The following is a 24,481-nucleotide window of genomic DNA, read 5'->3' on the forward strand; positions in this document are numbered from 1 at the left end:
GTTTGGTATATGTTTACGCTTCTCATCCAACCACAATCAAATTCACACTATCCGGATGACGCGATTTATCTGCATAGTTTTTTTTTTTTTTAAACAAGATGAAATAAAAGAGGAGTAACGAGGCTATTTTTAAAAAGTAAGGAGTAGAAAGTACAGATAATTGCGTGAAAATGTAAGGAGTAGAAGTAAAAAGTAGGCAGAAAAAGAGTTACTCCAGTAAAGTATAGATACTCAAAATTTCTACTTAAGTAAGGTAACGAAGTATTTGTACTTCGTTACTTGACACCTCTGCTCATGACCAAACCAGTCGAGAACCACTAAACTAGCCTAAGAAAAAGAGGGTTTAAACGGGACGGCAGACAGCAGTGTGAGTAAAATACATGGCCTAGCCACATTTAGTCCAAAGTTTGGACCCACTTCGGCTTTTATACCATTGATGGGACGAGCAAAATTCACTAAGAGTTTGCATTTTACAGGAACTGGCTGGTAAAGTGCATGGGTAACACCACAAACATGCAAAGCCTCACTTTCTCATTAATTTTTTTTTATTTGCTTAAACTTCAATTTAATTTGCAGACTTTTTGTGCTGTCTCTAACTAATTTGTCCTGTTTAGTAAACCTCCTAACGGTCAAAGATATCTCATAACCTTCTCCCTCTCGAACCATGTTTTTCACGAGACGAGACGTTCTGAAAGTTACAAGTGAAAATAGATGCCGACAAATTCCTAGTTCTGCTTCTCAGGAGAGAACAAGTTCCCCTAAAAAAGACCCCAGAAATCTCACATATGAGATTCATGAGAGATGCCAAGAAACCAAAGTCTGCATTCAAAAGTCTCATTATGAACTCAAACATGATCTGAGCGGCTCCACGTTCAGTCATAGCGCTTTACTCGTACTTCAAGACTTGTTGAATCATTTGGGTCTGTTTATATTTCTAGGGATTACAAAAAAGGTCTGCAATGAAGTTAAATGAATCATAGTTTAAGCTTAAGTGTTTCCATTTCTGTTCTACAGATCAAATCAAGTCATACAGGTTTGGATCGACACAGGGGCGAGGAAATGAGGACAATTGTCCACAGGTTTTAGTAGAGCTCCCACACATTTCTCGACATATTTTTGCTAAAAAAAGACAACTTATTTCTGTGTGTGTGTGTGTGTGTGTTCCTTGTTTGGCAATACTTGTGAGGGCACAAATGTCCTCACTTAAGCCCCGTTTCCACCAAAATTACCCAGAACAATTTGTACCAAGAACTTTTTTACAGGAACTTTTCTCCCCCCCAGACCTGCAACTGTCTGCGTTTCGACCGCGATAAAGTTCCGAGAAGATTAGGCAAATTAGTCCGGTGATGTAGGACTGCGCGCGACTGCTCCTCCAAATCAGTGAAGGATAGTAATCATTTTTAAGTGTACCGATTGAAAGGTTTAGTGGACTATTTACATGAGACGTTATCTAAACCGATCTGGTGTTTACATGTGATGACTTTCAATCGCAATCATTTTGTCACATGCAGTTTGTCTGCTGCATCAAAAATGTCGCCGCTGTTTTCTCCAGCAGCTGAATGTGTTAACTGTAGCCATAGCAACTCTTAACGGCCACCAGGACTAATACAGTATTATTTATAGCTATTTGTTGTAAAGTGTAATAATCATCTCAGAAAAAAAAAATCTTCTGTCAGGCGCAGTTAAAGTAAAAACTGCCCGGGGCAATATACGCTGTGTCATTACTCCAACATTATCTTCATAACTCACGAAATAAAAAGTTTACCCCTCAGAAAAATTTACTTTCCTCTCTTGTCAACATGAGCGCGGAGCGCGCCGTCACGTCATGTAAGGACACACACTTTAAAAGTAATCGGTCAGGTCGTTTACATGGTGAAAAAAAATGAATAACGAGTATGGAAGAGATTCAAGCTGTGCTGCTTTTGCTGGTTATGTATAGGTTTACTAAAGAGGTAATTAACAACGACAGAAAAGAGCACTAATATGCAGATTCAACAGCATATTCAGAAAGCTTGTAAAGCTAGACAATGTATATTATTATCAGCTATTACGGACATTGCACGTGAGATGGCTAAGACGAACGCGCGCCACCAGACAGAGAGCAAGACTGATTTTACTGAACGCAGAACGAACCTCGCAAAAGACTTTTAAAAATGCCGGTTGAACTAAAATGCTGCGTGAGCTAAACCAATCAGCATGTTCAGCGCCCAAGTCCCGCCCTCGAAAGTTCCTGAACTTTGAAAAAGTACTACCTCGCGAGCAGCGCCGTTTGGAGGGGGAAATATTTACCCGGAACTTCATTTATACCCTGGTTCCTGCGGTCTAAACACACGAAGTACCACCCAAAGTTCCTAGTTCCTGGGTAAAGTTCCTGCGGTGGAAACGGGGCTTAATATAGTAAAATTTGAAAAAAATGTACTGGTGAGGACATTGGACTGGTCCTCACTAGTTAAAAAGGCTTATAAATCGGCCAAAACAAAAAAAAGTTCCTGTGATAGGTTTAGGGATAGGGGTTGGTTAGGGGATAGAAAGTATCATTAACCTGATATAAAATCAATGGAAGTCTGGTAATGTTCTCACTAATATAGTGAAACAAACGTGTGTGTGTGTGTGTGTGTGTAGACATCAGATTGGTCTGATTCATCCTTTCCACCTACTGCAAATCTGGGTTAAATATTTGACTGGGTGTATATTCTGAGATTTAAAAGAGCTGATGTGACACAAACGCAGATTCAGCAGAAACGTAAACAGACGCAGCCGCCACAGAATAGTTCTGCTGACCTCTGTTTACGGCTCGCATATGTTCACGTGATCACGAGAGAGCGGTCCGTTCATCTGACTCACGTCTGCTGGGACTCAAGCCTGCGCTGGAAAAACTGACGGAAACAGCTGGCCGTGTTATTTGTGCTGTAGAGCCCGATGAAATCTGTTTTATATCTTCCCAAAATCTTGTTTTGTGTTTTATTTTTCTGGATTCCACTTGAATGGTTAAACTAAATTGCATTAAGCAAAAAGCATGTCTAATTAAATTAAATTGAAATACGGCTCTACGTAATTTTTTTCTTCCTTAAATTCCTTTTTTCCCCGTTTAAATGTTCTTATTTTTTAACATAAATTTCATTAGTCAAAAAAATTTGTCTAATTAAATTAAATAATATGTAATATTATTACACAAGTTTAACAAATTAATTTTTACGCCTCTATGAAATCGGTTTATTATATCTTATTTTTCTGGATTCAGTTTTATTGGTTTGGTTCAATCTTTTAATATTCAAAAGCATGGGCGTCGCTAGGCCCTTTTTAGGGGGGCTTTAGCAGTTATTACCCCCTAAACTAATGCCTCAGCCCCCCTAAAAAATATGTGAATAACCTTTAAAACATATGAAACTGGCGGGAGGCTTCGGCTTCCTCCCATTTTTTAGTCTGTAGCCTCGTTCACACCGCCAGCGACACGCAGCGACAAAGCGACACGATCCCATTCATTTCAATGGAGCGCTGGCGACTTCCGGCGACACGAGCGACAGTGACCGTTGGCGACAGAATGTGGGCGTGTCAAGCGAAACGAGACACGCGACAAAAGTTCAGAAATTTTAACTTTATGCAAATGAGAAGCGATTTTCGCGAGCGACAACCAATAGGAGTGAAGTCAGTGGAGTGCACGTGATCAGTCTGCTGTACTGCTGCTACTGCGGTGTCCGGAGGAGTTGTGGATATTAGCTTTTAGCAAGCCCCCTGTTCTTTATAATATGTCTCTGTGTAGCCTACATACAGAGACACATTTAAAAAAATGATGCATGGAAAAACGTGTCTGGGATTGTGGGTATATAAAGTAAGTTTTGACTTAACTGCATGCAATATGGTCTACCTATTACAGTACAGTGTGTATGTATTCTAATAACTTGCTCTGTTCTGCAAAACACTAGTAATAAAAACGGTACTATAGTACAAATATATTTAATGACGTTTATATGCAACCCGTAGTGGGAACGCCCACTAGCGACAAGAATCTCTGGCGCTGGCGACATGCAGTGACAAAATCGCTGGCGGTGTGAACGGGGCTTGTCACTTCAATCCGCAGCGGCTCTGAGCAGAGCGCAGTGCACGTCAAAAGCAGAGGTGTGTGTGTGTGTGTGTAAATCTGAGCGTCATTGATCTGTCACCGCTCGTCAATGGCAAAATATTTGATAAAACCAATCAAATCAGAGTAGGCGGGCTTTATGGTCACACAGAAACCGCTGAGGCTGAGTAAATTTTAGCAGCGCAACTCGACGTCAAGTAAGATAAATATATGCAGCTAAACTAAACATTCATGTTTGACATGTTAATTCAGAAATATTACACAAAAGAAAAAAATTATCTTTCGTCTAATTTCGCAATTTTTAACTGGAAATATGCATGTGATTCATGTAGGCCCTAACGAACAAGAAATATTAACAAAGCCATTTTCATCAGATTAAGCATAAGATTAATAATGAATGTGTATATATTGTAAATTAATATAATTCTATTTGTAACATTCAGTAAATAAAAAAACTCAGCTTTTTCAGCCTGTATTGGGCATTAGTAATGAATGTGTTCATACTGTGAATTTAATAAACTTAAAATTTTAATAAACAGTAAATTAACATGTCTAAGAAAATTGTTCATGAAACATATAAATATCAGTATGTTAATATGTAAACCATATGTTTACTTTCTTCACTGACAAAAACAGGAAAAACTATATCAGTCTAGGCTCAGCGATATGAGGGGAAAAGACAGGGCAAGATTAAAACAGAGAAAAAGAGAGATGTGGAGATAAGAGAGAGAAATAATCTACTGCCCAGTGACATGGTTTTCAAGCTATTGTTATCTAATTTTTGGCCTTCAGAACATCTTAAAATGCACATATGTAGATCATAGAAATCTAAATTTTCTCAGTGGAGCATGCCTCCGAACCACCATAACATCTGGGATCTATAAACCCGCCTACATTATTGGGTATGATTAATGTATGTACAGTATGGCCATGCAGTAAGGTATTAATATTTGCTTCATAAGTAGCCTAATGATCAACAGCCAATATCTTCTGGGTATGCATGTTTGTAAGCTATTAGTTAATAGCGCAATTTGGACCCTAAATAGTGTTACCATTTTTTCTACTGGCCTACCCTCACTGGGGGCTGAGCCCCCCTAAAATTAAAATCGTAGAAACGCCCCTGTTCAAAAGCATGTCTTATCAGTTGAATATTTATTAACATTTTTACAATAATGAAATCTAATAATGAGACCTATAAAATCTTTTTTTGTCTCTACAAATTTATTATCAGAAATGCTGTTAATCAAATGAAGGCATAAAACATTTAAGGACAACTCCGGTGAGAAATGACCCCAGAACTCTGGGATGCGTTTTCATGAAAATTGAATGTAAAGAGTTTTATCTCTAAAAACAGATTAGCTTATAGACGAGTCGAGACTGTTTTCCAAGATGGTGCCTGACCGTAAACGTGTAATGCACTGTCTTTATAAAGTATCTTCTTATTAAACTGTTTGTACTCTTACACAGTTCTCAATGCTGCGGTTTGCATGTATGGACCCTCATTATGCTGCCGTGTTAGTGTGAGGCTATATTGAGCCTTGTTAGTGGTATTAACTAGCGGTTTAATTTGACTTATTCTATGCCCCATACACAAGCGTTACAAGCTAATCTGTTTTTAGAGATGAAACTCTTTACATTCGATTTTCATGAAAACGCATCCCAGAGAACGATCTACTCGCTAACCATGGGTTAATTACCCCTAGGGTCATTTCTCACCAGAGTTGTCCTTTAACAAAACAATGAATGTTTTAATATAGAATCAAATGCAAATGTAACAATTCGGGTGATTTTTTTTTTTTTATTATTTTTTTTTTTTTTTTTTTTTTTTTTTTTTTTTGCTCTTTGAGGTTCTGATACATTTCTCTTGGCCAGGGATCATTTGAAAAAGAGCCGATGGTCTCAATATGTTTTCCCTGGTTAAATAAAGGAATAATTTAAAAAACGTGAGCGCTGTGATCAGGCACTGATACGCTGCAAAATAAAAGTCCTGCTTCTAACACATCAGCAAATCAGAAAACTTATCAGACGATGCTGATATTTAAAAAATGCCAAATATGGGCCTTGGCGATATATAGGTCGACCACTAATATTTGACCCAAATTTGGGTTGCAACAACCCAGCATTTTTTTAGAGAGAAGTGTTGCGACTGGTGGAAATACAGGGTATATACAGCAATCCTTAAGTTAAATTTACTACTTTTTAATACCTTTTTTACTACCTTCAGAATATTTTTAAAACCATCACGACATTGAATTGCAAGTGTTAATCAGCGACCTTTCTATTATTTACATAGATTTTGACATATATAACATACAAAAAAGAATAGATTTAGAATCGACAGCAGGAGGAAATCTGTTACAAGTTATCATTCAGACAGTAAAATACATCTCAACATTCACAAAGGTTGGTTCAGGAGAAGCATTACTGCATACACATTTGATTTCAATTAATAATTGGTAATTCAGCAATTAAATTATTTAGTGTTTTTTTTTCCAACAACAAAACCTGAGCCAAATATTACATTTCTATAGCTGTGATAAGTTGTTGAACATTTTTTTCTGTGATTAATCGCAATTAATCGCAATAAAAAAAGAAATGTTTAATACTTTAATATATTTTTTATATAATAATTTCACTGTTAATCAAATTAATGTAGAAACAACATAAAGAGAATATATTTTAAATACTTGTTTAAATGGCATATTTTTATGAATGAAGGCCAGTATTACTGATATTAATACAGCTACATTTTTTACATTTATTATTAGGCTTCAAAAATATAACAGTTTTTAATTTAAGTAAACTTAAAACAATGCTAACATAAACCCATAATAAATGTCATGTTTATTCCTGCCCTTCCTGTCTTAACAGTTAGAAAATATACAGATATTTAATAAAGGTATCAAAGTTAAATGCAGTCTGCACTGCATAAAATATAAATGAAATAGTTAATCCTTATTGAAGCTACAAAAGTTATTTAGTCAAGCCCAGCGAGTCATTTTCTCTGTTCCCTTTGTTCTTTAACTTTACTGACAGGAAGCTTTATTGGCTGCTGTCCCTTTAAGAGCAGACAGCCACGCGGATCTCACTGTTTATATACCGTCTATGGATCGCGCCTCATTCTCTCACAACTCTTTTTGTTCATTTTAGACTTTATATAAATCATTTAAGATTGCTCTTATGAGGATAGTCGTTGAAGATATGCCTTGAAGCAAGTCTAAAATAAAACGTAAGCCAGCCACTTCTGTTGAGCGCGCAGTGTTCTGAGATGATGCCGAACGACCGCTGAATATGACGTCAGCATCAAACATACGTTGAGACGGAGACGAAAGATCTTTGATTGTGCCCAGATCTGCTAAAGCCCATATTTAAACAAACTAACGCGAACGCAGATAGAATTTCAATCAAAATAGGCCACCTGATAGTCTGAAAAATAATACCTAATTTGGAAAAAAATAATACCTCTGAGACCACATTTAACACTTTTAATGGCCTTAAATTTGACAATTTTGATTTATCACTTTTTAATACTTTTTAAAACCCCGCGGACACCCTGAAATAACTTTAGAAAGTCATTGGCTGGTGTATGTGGACTCACATATATCCTGGATGAGTGTCAGTACAGCAGCTTCCCTCATGCCACAGCAGTTCTCAAGCAGGTTCAGGTACTGAACATACAGAAAGCATAGAGATTATTTTGATAATGCAACATGAACATGCAACTGAATTATTTGAATGTTCATATATAATGGGTTTTATCATGCTGCATGTCCAAAAACTCATGTTTACTCAAACCCCATTTGTAAGTGCCACACCTTGCGTAGGTCTCCTCCCTGGCAGTACTCCATGGCCAGCAATGGCAGGTCATTTGTGGCCAGTTTCTGGAGTTCTTCTGGAACATCTCTCGCCGCCACCACATTCATGTGATTCAACCTGCGAGAAGACGCATGCTTTATCATTACGTGCAAACAACAGAGAACTCAATGTACATATAATCTGGGTTGCATAATGTTGTTATTAAAAATGTCCTTGTAATATTCAGACGGCTGGCCGGCCCTGCCCTACACAAACCTCCTATAAAACACACGCTTAGGACAAAGAGAAATAAAAACAGATGAATTCCAGGCACCATAACAGGATAACTGCCACGGCAACACCTAAAACTATCATCTGAGAAAATAAACAGCTCATTTTAACCTTCATAGGCACCATCCTGACATAATTGCTTTAATAACAAAAATTAGAGAGAGTTGCACATTACATCTCTTGTGTAGTCTAAAGAAAGATTAAGCATCTAAACTTTGAAAATGTAATTCTCTTTTTTATTCCTTCGATGATATCCCAATACCCTGGAGAAACACCTCTTTACTGTGCTTGAGATCATTTTCAACAGCAAAATGAGTCCTAACCCCTACTGTAAAAAAATAGTGCACTGATGGTTCCCTATCCCCTATATAGTGCACTGTCTGATCGTTCTCTATCCTCTATATAGTGCACTGTCTGATGGTCCCCTATCCCCTATATAGTGCACTGTCTGATGGTTCTCTATCCCCTATATAGTGCACTGTCTGATGGTTCCCTATCCCCTATAAAGTGCACTGTCTGATCGTTCCCTATCCCCTATATAGTGCACTGTCTGATCGTTCTCTATCCTCTATATAGTGCACTGTCTGATGGTCCCCTATCCCCTATAAAGTGCACTGTCTGATCGTTCCCTATCCCCTATATAGTGCACTGTCTGATCGTTCCCTATCCCCTATAGTGCACTGTCTGATCGTTCCCTATCCTCTATATAGTGCACTGTCTGATCGTTCCCTATCCCCTATATAGTGCACTGTCTGATCGTTCCCTATCCCCTATATAGTGCACTGTCTGATCGTTCTCTATCCCCTATAGTGCACTGTCTGATCGTTCCCTATCCCCTATAGTGCACTGTCTGATCGTTCCCTATCCCCTATATAGTGCACTGTCTGATCGTTCCCTATCCCCTATATAGTGCACTGTCTGATCGTTCCCTATCCCCTATATAGTGCACTGTTTGACCGTTCCCTATCCCCTATATAGTGCACTGTCTGATCGTTCCCTATCCCCTATATAGTGCACTGTCTGATCGTTCCCTATCCCCTATATAGTGCACTGTCTGATCGTTCCCTATCCCCTATATAGTGCACTTTCTGATCGTTCTCTATCCTCTATATAGTGCACTGTCTGATCGTTCCCTATCCCCTATATAGTGCACTGTCTGATCGTTCCCTATCCCCTATAAAGTGCACTGTCTGATCGTTTCCTATCCCCTATATAGTGCACTGCCTGATCGTTCCCTATCCCCTATATAGTGCACTGTCTGATCGTTCCCTATCCCCTATATAGTGCACTGTCTGATCGTTCCCTATCCCCTATAAAGTGCACTGTCTGATCGTTCCCTATCCCCTATATAGTGCACTCTCTGATCGTTCCCTATCCCCTATATAGTGCTCTGTCTGACCGTTCCCTATCCCCTATATAGTGCACTGTCTGATCGTTCCCTATCCCCTATAAAGTGCACTGTCTGATCGTTCCCTATCCCCTATATAGTGCACTGTCTGATCGTTCCCTATCCCCTATAAAGTGCACTGTCTGATCGTTCCCTATCCCCTATATAGTGCACTGTCTGATCGTTCTCTATCCCCTATATAGTGCTCTGTCTGACCGTTCCCTATCCTCTATATAGTGCACTGTCTGATCGTTCTCTATCCCCTATATAGTGCACTGTCTGATCGTTCCCTATCCCCTATATAGTGCACTGTCTGATCGTTCTCTATCCCCTATATAGTGCACTGTCTGATCGTTCCCTATCCCCTATATAGCGCACTGTCTGATCGTTCCCTATCCCCTATATAGCGCACTGTCTGATCGTTCTCTATCCCCTATATAGTGCACTGTCTGATCGTTCTCTATCCTCTATATAGTGCACTGTCTGATCGTTCCCTATCCCCTATATAGTGCACTGTCTGATCGTTCTCTATCCCCTATATAGTGCACTGTCTGATCGTTCTCTATCCCCTATAAAGTGCACTGTCTGATCGTTCCCTATCCCCTATATAGTGCACTGTCTGATCGTTCTCTATCCCCTATATAGTGCTCTGTCTGACCGTTCCCTATCCTCTATATAGTGCACTGTCTGATCGTTCTCTATCCCCTATATAGTGCACTGTCTGATCGTTCCCTATCCCCTATATAGCGCACTGTCTGATCGTTCCCTATCCCCTATATAGTGCACTGTCTGATCGTTCCCTATCCCCTATATAGCGCACTGTCTGATCGTTCCCTATCCCCTATATAGCGCACTGTCTGATCGTTCCCTATCCCCTATATAGTGCACTGTCTGATCGTTCCCTATCCCCTATATAGTGCACTCTCTGATCGTTCCCTATCCCCTATATAGTGCACTGTCTGATCGTTCCCTATCCTCTATATAGTGCACTGTCTGATCGTTCTCTATCCCCTATATAGTGCACTGTCTGATCGTTCCCTATCCCCTATATAGTGCACTGTCTGATCGTTCTCTATCCCCTATATAGTGCACTGTCTGATCGTTCCCTATCCCCTATATAGTGCACTGTCTGATCGTTCCCTATCCTCTATATAGTGCACTGTCTGATCGTTCTCTATCCCCTATATAGTGCACTGTCTGATCGTTCTCTATCCTCTATATAGTGCACTGTCTGATCGTTCCCTATCCCCTATATAGTGCACTGTCTGATCGTTCTCTATCCTCTATATAGTGCACTGTCTGATCGTTCCCTATCCCCTATAGTGCACTGTCTGATCGTTCCCTATCCTCTATATAGTGCACTGTCTGATCGTTCTCTATCCCCTATATAGTGCACTGTCTGATCGTTCTCTATCCTCTATATAGTGCACTGTCTGATCGTTCCCTATCCCCTATATAGTGCACTGTCTGATCATTCTCTATCCTCTATATAGTGCACTGTCTGATCGTTCCCTATCCTCTATATCAGGGGTTTTCAAACTTTACGATGCCAAGGACCGCCATATATGATGCACCTTTATGGGGGACCCCCTTAAATCCATCAATATAGTTTTATGAATTGAAAAACATTTAAACTGTTAGATAAATAGTAAGTATGAGATTTTAAATACAACATTGTTTCCAAATTTAAATTGGATATACTTAATGTTGGACGTATAAACCTGACGAAGGTGTTCAATTAAAAATGACTTGTATAAGCAACTTTCACAATAAATGTATGTACTTGTAAGCAGATCGTGTACCGCAATTAAGAAATTTGATCTACGAACCCAGTGAGCGAGATAAAATGGACTATAGTGAGAGAAATTCACTAGCAAGATACAAAGCAAACATATACAATTCTGAAAGGTAAACAAGGTGAGAAACGTTTAGAAATTAAACAGTTAGATTGGCCAGTAGACTTAATCAATTTTTGCTTTATTTTTTAATTATCAAACATTTTTCTGGGGACCCCTTAGAACCTTCTGGAGGACCCCTGGGGGGCCCCGGACCCCAGTTTGAAAACCCCTGCTCTATATAGTGCAGTCTGATCGTTCCCTATCCCGCGGTTATTAAAATTAAATGTTTTTTTCTCAACATCAGGATTTATTTCATGTTTTTGTAGTTTAAGCACTGATCCCATTCTTATTGCCACTTTCATTCATTTCTAACAAACCTTCTGTTCTGATGAAACTGTTTCTCTCTGGTTTGTCTATGGCAGACTTCACTAAGTCCATTTAAACTGCAGCAAGCCTCCAAACAAGTTGTCCAAGCCTCCACCCGATGCTGCTTTATACAAATTTAGTATAAATAAAAGTTATTGTTTTTAGTCTGTAGTGTAACTAACTGCTTTTTCAAAAGTGTACACTGCAAAAAATTATACTTTTATCTTGTTTTTCAGATAAAATATCTAAAATTCTTTATAACAAGATAAGTCTACTTGAGAAACAGCAATGCATCAGATTTCAGACTTACATATTGTCTCTTAATTATGAGTGGGTTTTGAAAATATACAGACTCTAGAAAGTAATATCTCATGCAGTGTTGCTTCTTGTTTGAAAAATATGCTCAAGATGACCAAACCTTATACTAATCAGTGCTCAGACTCTTAAACTGAAAATAAAATAATCCTTGTTGGAACGTTATGAACCACACAGCAAAGATTCATCACAAATGTTATCATTACGTGGCCACTCACGGATGCCCTGAAATCACGTTGGGTTACGGTGGACACGTCAGAGTCTAACACACACAGACAATCACTGCTTATTTATCATGACGGCCGGGTGAGTTTAATCAGGCCTCGTGCCGTTTGACGTCAGTCTATTTCTGAGCTGCGGCCCTTGGAAAACATGACGGGATTCCTTCGCCCCAAGAAAGAGGTTAAGCAGCTTCTACTGCAGGACATTTCTGAGATTAAACACTGATATCATCATAATTATGGGTTGATCATCACTGTATGTGTGAACTAGAGAAACTCCGTCCTGGGTGTGTTCCCCAAAAACATCTGTGTGTGTGCTCGTTGTGGTCTGGCTATGCACACTGGGCTCTACAAGAGGGTGTTTGAGTCCAGGTTTGTGGCTCAGACAGCCTGCTATAAATCTGAGGAAACCAACATGTCCCCCAACCCCTCTGTCTCTCTCTCGTCACACAACCACTGCAATCCAGGGAACCACACCACAGCGTCATGAAAACACTCACACTGCGACACTCGACGGACAGCGTGCAGTTTTAACTATTTAAAAATTATCTTGCATGCACAATTTATCTTGGAGGTTAAATTTAGTATGGATGACTCCCAGAACTCTGGATTTCATTGGATTAAGATTTCTCAAAAAATCTAAATCTTTTAAACACAATAGTACTACTGTGGTTTATTGGCCATGTAGCATGGTACTACTATGGTGTTCTTTTAAAGAGGTCATGAATTGAGAAATCTAATTTTTCTTGAGCTTTTGACATACAAGGGGTCAACATACTATTAGAATATCCTGCAAGTATCAAAACTTAAAGGTGCACTATGTAGAATTTTTGCAGTAAATTATCCAAAAACCACTAGGCCAGTGTTATATTTTGTTCAGTTGAGTACCTACAATATCCCAGATGTTTCCAACTATTTGTAAACTGTAAGAAAATTGCTATTTTAACTAAGGACTTGTCAGCATAGCGTTTGAGGGAGTCGCCTGTCAATCGCGTCATATCTGCGCTACCCTCGGTTTCGGCTTTTATTTGGCAGAAGCGCTTTACTCTTAGCAGTGTGAACAAGTGAACGCACAGAGTAACGTCAATAACATCATTTACAACACACTTAAATGTATCTACTATGATAAACAGAGCTGCTTTACCTCATAAAAATAACCGGAAGAGCGGATCCGTGCGGGCGCCTGGCGACTGTGTCCCGTCCCGTCATAATAAAAGTCCCGGTGATCATGCGCCGTGTGTTTGTTTAACAATCGCTCCAGCAGCCGTGCTCAGCTCCACAACACTCGGTCCTGCTCTGCTTTACACTACAGTAACGTTAATAACCGCATCCATGAACATGATTTCTGCCCGAGTCCTATTTTCCACCAGCTGAGGTGAAGACCACATGTCCCAAGATGCTGCGCTCAAACTTTGCATCATCAAACTACTCCTTTGTTTTGAATTGGCGACCTCCAGTGGACGGAAAGTTGCATAGTGCACCTTTAAGCTTTCATTGAAACCAAGGTCTGGAAATGTTTCACTTTGGCATGTGCCGATTTATGACGTCATAGATATTTGAAAGCCCGCCTCTGCAGAAGATGATCAATGGCTACATCATCACAACTTCGGCCCAGCCCACTGGAGTGTTAGTGAGATGACGAGGAGAGACGAATGGACTAAAAGTAGCATTAGCTTCCAAAGGATGCTAATGCTAGGAATCTGCTTATTTATTCTCAACAATGTGAACGTCTCAGTTGAGCATTATTTATTTGTATTCGCTACATTTCACTGTGGATTCTTTGGGAAATCAGTCGCAATTTCGGCGCAGACTTTCCAAACAGATTTGGACTCAAGTTAGTGACCGTGTTGATTCTAACACCTGATCTGCAATCAGTGATTTCTAAACTTCACATCGTTTCTCTTAGTAGGACAAAAATAATCTGTTGTTTAAACTGTGATTAAATTATATATAGAAAGCAATCAGACACTCCCTTTACAGTCGCTGGAGCTGTCAATCAAACAACACAAGTTTATCAGTGACTGAGTTCTGGACTCAAGCCAAAACTCCCGTTATAATCAACGCATCTCTAATTACGTTGTGTTTATGATGAAAGTATTCGTTAGTGTTCACAAACCGAGTCACAATGAATCACTGCAACCTTTCATACCCCGATCTGAATATAATGCTATAATCAACACTTCACGATTAGTTAACCTTGAGAGCTGTAATACTAAAATCATGCTAAGAGTTTTTAAGAGAGTTCCACATGTAATACTAGCTATTTCATATGCAAAGATGTGTTAGCCAATCACAGCAGTGGGCGTTTACACTGAAGTCTCACAGCAGCCAATCACAGCAGTGGGCGTATCACGGCAGACATGCCCCTTCAAACTAGAGGTTAAAATCGGGGTAGGAAAAATGCCTTTTATTTCTAAATTATTATTAATCATTAAAACATTCCTCTAACCCATTTTTTTTAAATAATTAATTATAAACATTTGAAATAGACTGATATAGATATTTTTGTTTAGTTGTCTGTTCAAAGTCATGGGATTTGAAACAAAAAAAATCCTGATCCTCCAGAATCGTGCAGCTCTAGTTCACGCCCAAAAAACTTAATACAATAAAGCAGCTTTCCAATAAACAACTGGACATGAATACAGCCACATCTAAACCAACAACAGGAAGAAAACCTCCAGAGATGCACTTGCTCCTAATTTAAGATGAGCCTGAAGGTGTTGTGACGATTCTGTGGCCGTTATACTGGGTCATTTTTTACTACTGCGGTGTCATAAATCCATCCCTCTTTGTTTTGCTCAGAACTTTTGTTCATAAAAACACTTATAAATAGCCGAATAACAACGGAAGGCTTTGCGTGGTCGCTTAATGGACTGCACATTAAACGATGGTAAACAGGCGAGATTCAGTGGGCAAAAGATGGAAAAATACCATGATATTAAGAGAGTTTTCCCTTTAAAGAAGTGTCTGCTATGACATGAAATCCATCATCAAGATATCCGCCAAAAAAAATGGGTGTAGTCATTAGAGAATGACTGTGAAGGAGTCATTGCATATGTTTTCATTTTTTTTAATCATCCTGAATTCCACTGACAATGTTTGCGCACACAAGTTTGATGTTCTGACCTCTTTGACGCTGATCAGACTTCTATGTAAGTGCCCTTTAGAAATGTGTGTGTGTGTGTGTGTGAGCCGTACTGACAGGAAATTGACTCTGAATATTCACCTCTTCATGATCTGAATCTCTAAACTCCATCTCCCCTTGTTCTTGACGCTGAGCTCCTGCCGGCACTGTTTGATGGCAATCTGTATGCTGCTCTCCTGTACACACACACACACACACACACACACACACACACACACACACACACACACATTAGGAAACATCAGAGACTAAGTGACTGTGACAGTACCGCAGTACACTGATATCAGATGGTAATTTTAATATTCAGTAGGCACAACCAATGGTGAAGTGGAAATGTTCTGCTTAAATTTCACAACCACATTACAATCTATATTTTCCTTGCTTTAATAATAATAATAACACATTATTTTATCATGCACATTTCTTATTCTCAAACAGCTACTAACATAATACATATACACAGGCAAAATAATACATGGTATAGAAACTAACAAATACATTTCAAATATATTTTTTTTCCTCAAATGTAATGCCATTCCCACATGTATAAGTGTCCATATACTTTTGAAAGCCACTGTATAGTCTTTAGGTATACACTGCTCTCAGTTCTTTCTGGTTCTCGAATCTGATCCTTTTCCAGCCGTGCAAAATACACCCAGTATTAATTTTTCCCCGTTTCTATCACTCCGCATGCGGAGACAGTTGAGCAAATAGTTTTTTTTAACACTACTGTGTGTGTTTTTTAGCCGAGAATGTAGTTATTTAGACCTCAAATATGTGTGAGCGCTTATTTTACAATTTGTTCAGACACTTTATTTGTTCAGCGTCCGCTCAGCGCTCATATACCTACAGAGAGCAGCTTCATCTCAGCCAGTCCTTCTGGAATTTGCCGTTTATGTTTATGTAGATACTTACTGTATGTAGATAGTGGTTAAAGGGTTACTTCAGCGATTAGCATATGGCTTTGTATCAGTAGAAACCCTGGAGAATATTCAAATTATTGTGCTTTCCCCCCTCATATCTCCCTGAGACAAGAGATTTATGCATTTTATTTCTGGAAAAAATTCCTCCTATGATGCAAAATGACGATTTTTGCATCATAGGAGGAATGTTTGCCCAGAGGCTAAAGACTACAGCCAGCAGAGGGAGCTATTTCCGCATGTTTTGAATCTGCGCATGGGGGATGGGGAGATAACACTCAGCTGGCAGGGAGAGCTCAGCTTGCAGACAGGATCATTTAAACGGGAGCTATGTTGAGCAATGTAAGTCTTCTAACTTCTCAAATTCATTTCTATGAAAGTTAAGCGTGCAAAGGCATGAGCTGAAATGCGTGCCAGACTGAACTCGCGTTGTGAATGTATGCCGCGAATGTAGTCGCGATTACCTCAGCTCTCATCACTCGTGCAGTTAGTGCTCAGTGCTGTGATACTCGCGCGGTGTCTCACTCATTATATTGAACACACACGTTCAGTTTTTAATTGTAGTCTTCTCTAACTCAGTCACAGTAATGAAGTTGGTGGTGTTGGGAATGGCCTCACAGGGCAGCGAAGCATTCTGGGAATTGTAGTCTTTCATCCCCATGGGACAAAAATACATTTTCTGTCTTTTCTCAGTCTAGAAGACACCAAATTCAAAAATAATTTCACATTTCTACTGCATTGATGACCCAGTTTAAATACAGATTCATCTTCCCAGCGCTGAAGTACCCCTTTAAGAACTGCTTGTTTCAGACTGTGTTTACATACTGTTCAAAATGTGCACTGAGAATTAGTTTGAGTGTATTTGACCAATAATAAGCTGGAAAAAGAAGCGAATATTTGCACTTGTATGTCAGGGGCGGCTTTATTACGGTAGGCTATGTGTGTGTGTGCGCTTCAGATGTGAGCTTGAAATCTGCGGGGATTCGTAGAATTATGTGCAATCCCGCGCGAAATTCAGACCGATCACACACTAACACTAACACGCTGTCGTAAGGAAAAGTCCAGCGTCCGTCGTGTTCAGAGGTTAACCCGCTGAATGAGAATATGCGGCTGCGCGTCAACTCGCTGTCGGTCAGAGAGGAGAGGAGAGGAGAGCAGCTGGGATGGATTGTGTAGGCTGAGCAGGCTATCGTATCTTTTCAGATATTTCAGTATCGATATTTTTGACAACACTAGTTGCACTGTGCCGACCCAGGCTTTTAAAAGTGAAATAAATCCACACTTCAGAGCCGCTTACCGGGCTTCCATGAACAAGCGGGCGCGCAAGCACCGGAAATCAGGTGGCCATGGAAACCAAAACTTGCGCGCTTGGAACCGAAGATCGGAACCGAAAATAAATTTTCTAAACTATTCCAATGGAATAGTTATTTTTTAAACGGTTCCAAGTTGGAACCGGTTCTCGATGCCCAACCCTAGGAATTGTTGGCCAGAGGCTAAAGACCGCTTGTTTTCAACACACACGGGGGATGGAGATCACACTCACAACACTCAGCTCGCAGCTGCAGCCTCAGGCGTTCATGTTTAAACGGTGTGGCCAGCAGAGCAAAGTAAGTCTTTCAACTTCTCAAACTAATTCCTATGAAAGTTAAGCTTTCAAAGGCATGAACTGAAAACTCGGCAGACTGAACATGCGCTGTGAATCTATGCCGCCGACGCGTTTACCTCAGCTCTCATCACGAGCTCATCCATGACTGCTAATATATCTGACTCCTGCAGCGTTTTGGGCTGTGAGACTCCCTCAGCGGCTAAATCACATATTGAACACACGTTCAGGTTTTAATTTTAGTGTCTGTTCTCTAACTGAACTGATTTTAGAAAGTGAAAAGTGAAAGTGATTTAGTAATCCAGTAGCGGTGGCTTTTGGAGTGGCCTCGTAGGGCAGCGAAGCATTCTGGGAATTGTAGTCGTTCATCCCCATGAGACAAATACGTTTTCTGTATTTTCTCAGTCTAGAAACCACTAAATTAAAAAATAATTTCACATTTCTACTACATTAATGACCCAGTTTAAATACAGATTCATCTTCCCAGCGCTTCCACAGGCGATCTTTGGTCTAATTAATCAATAACATGTTCCAGAGCAAATCAATTTTGTTTAAAAGGGAAAATTAAAGTTTTATAACTTTATATTTAGGCTATATTTAAAGCTGCAATCTGTTACTTTTGGCGCTCTAGCAGTTAAAGGTTTGGAAAATGGATTCATGTATTCACTCATTATATAAATTTGTTTAGTTTTGAACACAAAAAAAGTTACAGACTTAAGTCCTGTATGCATAATAGAGTGCTGCTTTGTACGTGTGACTGAATTGTTTGCTATTGTTACTAAATATTATTGATCTATAAATGTTATTTTATAATATGCCGTATTTGATGTCAAGAAAGGGTCCGTCAGTGATTGCAATAGTCGAATAGTCAACCTGAAGAACTATACCAGATGCAGGTCTTACACTCGTTTAGTCAATCTTTCTCTTGTATAGTAATAAACTTCAATGAAGCGACTCAACATTTCTTCATTCATTTTAAACTGACATTTCAGAATTAGTAATGAAGGCTTGGGTTCAGATGTCAAACGCAACTTGAGATTTGAAGCTGTGACACAAAAGAGTGTTTTTAAAGACGCTCCATTGTTGTTTCTGATTTATTTACACACTTGTGCCATCAAACTGTTGTATAAACGCAATAATACACTCGTAGCCAGCTCAAGTGATATTGCTCATATATCATGTTTCTGTGACCTTTGGAGCCTAACATGAGTCTACGAGCGTAATGAATGATAAATAGCGGATGATAATAAAGAATTACGTCATTCTATAGTGAAATTTAGGTGGGAAATAAAAAAGGCGCCACTTGAATTCCACCATGCCCATTTCCTACGGTACTTCCTTTTAGTTCACACAGGAATTATGACAACCGGTGACATCAACCGGAAATGGCATAAAGAGAGAGAAACCAGTGCAATCGGGTGAATAAGCCAACATGATGCATTTAGACTCAATGACATCATGGCAGGTTTCAAGAGTCTTTTAAAGGGATAGTTCACCCAAAAATGAAAATTACCCAATGATTTATTTTAAATATGGATATTTTTCTTACACACAACGCATGGCTTTGCTAACTAACTTTGTTTTTACTAACCCCCTAGAGTCGTGTGGAGCACTTTTATAATAGATGGAGGCACTTTTGTGGTCTTCAAATTTTGGACTGCCATTCACTGCCATTATAAAGCTTGGATTAACCAGGACATTTTTTAATATAACTCTGATTGTATTCATCTGAAAGAAGAATATCCATCCACAATATACACCTAGGATGACTTGAGTGATTAAAGGGGTGAACTATCACCTTAAAGGGGGGGTGAAACACTCAGTTTCAGTCAATCTCATGTCAATCTTGAGTACCTATAGAGTAGTATTGCATCCTTCATATCTCCGAAAAGTCTTTAGTTTTATTATATTTATAAAAGAAATATAGGCTGTACAGAGTCTTTCCGGAAAAAAACGAGCGCCTGGAGGCGTATCGTGTGGGTGTGAGCGGTTTATGGACTATTGTATGCGACTAAACCTTAGCAGTAGCAAGCAAAACGGTTTTGGACGTCAGACTAGTGTAATGTTATACAGAGAACAACAATGGAGTCCGTTAGCGCATTTAAATGACGAAGCACGCGATCGTGTCGTTTACTGATGTTTACTCACGCGACGATAGCCAACAACAGACATTTGAAGCAGTTTTACTCACCGACTGCTTCCAAAGCAGGACCGAACCTTTATCGCTGGGACCGCTCCGTCAAAAACACACTTCTTTGGTATGATTTGGTGAAGTCCTGTGACAGCAGTGACTTGCTGTGCTGAAGCGTTGAAGTCGCTTGATGTCACCCATAGGAATAAAGTGGAGCGCGGCGCGAGTGTTTACGGCCGTGCATTTCCTCTCTCGCTCTAGTCACGCGCGCGCACCCTACCAGGAGAAGAGCCCGTACGGCCCATACAAGGACCTTCCGCTCTGTCGACGTCAAGCCGACCCATACTCGAAAAAAACTCTCTGAAACTTGTGAGAAACCGGAAGGAGTATTTTTGACACAGAAATACTCCATCAAACGTCCAACATTAGTTTTTGAAACTTTGTCTATGTTTAGGATGGGAATCCAAGTCTTTAACAGTGGAAAAAGCTCAGTATGAATGAAACAGCATTTCACCCCCCACTTTAACTGCAATGGTACAAATCTACAGTAAAGATGCCACTTATATTTTGCACTTTTTAAAATGGTCTCAGACGTTTGCACATAGAGAGCGGCCACATACACACAAATAAAGTATTTCCACACTGGCTTCAGTGAGTGGTCATCAACATCCGCTTCTTCAACATTATTCTTAATTATTGGTGACTTGACATGATGTCACTGACCACCAAAGAGTGAGTCTGAGCACAACCTGTGCTGGACAGGATATAGAGACAATAAAATGTGATGTGCTCTGTAGATACGACTCCTGTTTTATGGTCCAGCGGGTGAAAAATGGTGCATCTGATCACTTATTAAAGCAACAGCACAATCATTACCATTAGGAATCATTAATGTTTAATCTTCTTCAGCATTCCTGGAAGATTAAAGGACTGTCATGCTCAGTAGACCTCTTAAGAGAGGGTGTGTGTGCGTGCGTGCGTGCGTGCGTGCGTGCGTGCGTGCGTGCGTGCTTGTTTATGAAATCACCTACATTGTGGGGACCCAATGTAAATGGATTCATAAACATACTAAATTATGTTCTTTGAAAATGTAAAAATGCTAAATGTTTCCTGTGATGGGTAGGTTTAGTGTGTGTGTGTGTGTGTGTGTGTGTGTGTGTGTGTGTGTGTGTGTGTGTGTGTGTGTGTGTGTGTGTGTGTGTGTATGTGTGTGTGTGTGTGTGTGTGTGTGTGTGTGTGTGTGTGTGTGTGTGTGTGTGTGTGTGATGGGTAGGTTTAGGGGCAGTGTTGTGGGATAGCATGTAAAGTTTGTAAAGTGTAAACTCCATTACGCCTATGGAAAGTCCCCACAATTCACAAAAAGCTAACGTGTGTGTGTCTGTTTCAGTGTAACTACAGCAGGCAATGAGCTATCATTAAGTCATCTGTGACAGGAAGAGGGACAAAGTAGGTAGATGCATTTCCTCCTTTCATTTTATTGTTAGCGCCCCAGTGTTGTGAAGTTTAAATCATTGGAGTCTGAAGTGCCTCTATTTTAGGATGTTCAAATACCTTTACCCAGGATGGGATGGGACGAGCGTTTACCAGCAGACCGCCAAAAAAAAGTATTTAAGTAACAAATTAACATGTGATTTAGCTACGCAGTACATGTTAACGGATCACATCCTGGAATAGAATTCCTATTATTATCCTAAACCTTTTGTGTCATCAAGTGCCATTTTTAATTTATTGTATAATCATTTTAGTTCAATGTTATTCCAGTGTAACATGAGCAATCACAAACATGCTTATTTGATTAGTAACACAGAAATCGAGCAGAAAGTTAAATCCTTCTGAAGCAATTTTCTAAATTATAGGAGTGGTTGATTACAATTTCTCTTTTTTTACTTTAGTCAGTGTGTAGTGTTGCTGTTTGAGCATAAACAACATCTGCAAGGTTCAAAGTAAAGACTACAACATACGGCTGGTAGGGACTACAACAACATCTCAAACCCTAAAGTTTACAAATCCTGCCCATTGATTCGAGCACGACAAGTAGTAGATAACAGACGTGATGCTAACACTGGATTGAGCAACACTGATGTGAGTAAAAAAGTTTTTCGCTTGATTGTTTCTCTTAGTAGGATGAAAATAATCTGTTATTTAAAGAGGTCCCTTTCTCTAAAAGTCTCTAAAATAAGTGTGTGTGTGAAGTTTTAGCTCAAAATACCCCACAGATCATTTTTATACCATGTTAAATGTTTCGTTCTTCGCGATTCCATCTTTCAAACTTTCGTTAGTGTGTAATGTTGCTGTTAGAGCATAAATAATACCTGTAAAATTATAAAGCTCAAAGTTCAATGCCAAGCAAGATATTTTATTTAACAGAAGTTCCCTTTCAAAGCTTACAGCGAGCGGCTGGTTTGGACTACACCGCTGCACTTCCTGCTGTGATGACGTCACTAGAACCGTTTGTTGACGAACCCTCCGCCCACAAGAACACGCAATCTCCCCGTTATGGTAAGAGGCGGGACCTTTCCAGGCAAAGTGCGCTAAGCTGCTGTCCAATCACAACACGGGAAGCGCTGGCCCAATCAGGACTCGTTACGTGTTTCTGAAGGAGGGACTTCATAGAACAAGGAAATCATCAGGCCGTTTTTAGGACAGAGGAAACAGCGCTGTACAGATAAGTAAATTGTGTGAAAAAAAAATGTTTACACGCGAAACATGAACTCATGTTATATTGCACACTGTAAACATAATCAAAGCTTCGAGAACACGCGAAGAACGGGACCTTTAAAAATGTCACTTTTTGAGGGCGAGCAAAAACATGCCGTTTTTTTGTGTGTCTCTTTAAATGCAAATTAGCTGTGGATCCCGGCCCCCTTTCTTGAAGAGGGATCTTGAAGAGCTTCAAGAGTGTTAGCAGCTCCGATTACCTCACGCAGACACGCAATGAAAATATCAGAAACTGTTCAGCCTTTTATTTTCAAACCTAAGTCGGACAATGATGGAGAGACTCAAGAAGAAGTGACTACATGTAGAATGAGACAGGAAGTGATAGTTGATTAATTTATGAACGATCTTCAATCATTGATAAGCATATTCTGTCATGAAAATCTATAAATTGCCGGAGTGGGATCGGTTGTAAAATGAGCCAGAGAATATCTGCTGATGAAGCGAGAACAGGGATAGTTTAGTGTAATTACGGTTATAACTTATGTTGTCATCTTGCTTTTATGACATGTTATTGCATTTGTGTTTGTACTGTATTGCAATAAAATGTGAAAGACGGACGACAGCTCGAGCGACTCCCAAATGTGCTCGACTAGAGCAACTCTTCTGCTTCTCCACAAGGCCTTTATTGTGTGTTCCCGGGGGCTCATAGTTTGCTTATTTTGAGGTTTAAATCTGGACCCAAGACTTATCATTACTTATGTGAATCACTTATGATAAATTAATATAATTATAGTGTGCCTTTCTCCACACACTGATACTGAGCATCTGCAGCTACACGTATATCCTATAAATATTTGCATTTCACAATATATTTGAACAGGAAACAATAAATCAGTGCTCCTCCTGATCCTAATGCACAGCAGACAGTAAATGCACACTGACGCACATTACAATAACACTTCAGATGAAAGGGACTATAGCCGTGTTTTCAAAGCATTCCCGGCTTTATAACTGATTGATAAGGATGATAAGAATGTTGTTAAAACCCTAAAACTAAGAGACTGCTTATTCCAGCACCCACAAGCATGATAATCCAGGAAGTGGTTCTAGTGTGAAGTATGTTGAGGCATAAGCATGCTCTGGGTTTGTACTTGACTGTATCATATTGGGTTGTATTATACAATTTCTTTTTGTATTGTTATAAAATCCCAATTGGTTTACTAATGAGGTCAGGTGTGATGGTTCACACAGATACAAATGATACGTGTTTGTGCTTGTTGTTTGCCTGATGAAGACCCTTTGGGTCGAAACGTTGGCCTTTTTAAAGGTCCCATTCTTCGCGTGTTTTCGAAGCTTTGATTATGTTTACAGTGTGCAATATAACATGAGTTCATGTTTCGCGTGTAAAAAAACACAGTATTTTTCACACAATTGACTTATCTGTACAGCGCTGTTTCCTCTGTCCTAAAAACGGCCTGATGATTTCCTTGGTCTATGAAGTCCCTCCTTCAGAAACACGTAACGAGTTCTGATTAGGCCAGCGCTTCCCGCGCTGTGATTGGACAGCTTAGCGCGTTGCCCGGAAAGGTCCCGCCTCTTATCATAACGGGTAGATACGCGCGCTCAATGTTATTGCAAAAATGTCTATATTGCCTTATCAATTTGAGCCGGAATCAGACCCGGAGAATATCGAAGAGGATCGATTACAACCTGCTCAGGAAAGACTTTTGCAG

The 24,481-nt window shown here is 39.7% G+C and overlaps 1 protein-coding gene across 1 annotated transcript in view; it reads right to left on the reverse strand.

Annotated features, from left to right (window-relative positions):
* Positions 1–24,481, reverse strand: part of ikbkb (inhibitor of nuclear factor kappa B kinase subunit beta) — a 67,789-nt gene that overhangs the window by 39,000 nt on the left and 4,308 nt on the right. Inside the window, exons 3-5 of the mRNA XM_067414520.1 lie at positions 15,518–15,612; positions 7,894–8,011; positions 7,677–7,746 (exon numbers count right to left, since the gene is read on the reverse strand). Coding sequence (XP_067270621.1) covers positions 7,677–7,746; positions 7,894–8,011; positions 15,518–15,612 — 283 coding nt within the window. The remainder of the gene's footprint in view (positions 1–7,676; positions 7,747–7,893; positions 8,012–15,517; positions 15,613–24,481) is intronic.

This window comes from Pseudorasbora parva, chromosome 13 (assembly GCF_024679245.1).
Source record: "Pseudorasbora parva isolate DD20220531a chromosome 13, ASM2467924v1, whole genome shotgun sequence".
NCBI classification, from domain to species: Eukaryota; Metazoa; Chordata; class Actinopteri; order Cypriniformes; family Gobionidae; genus Pseudorasbora; species Pseudorasbora parva.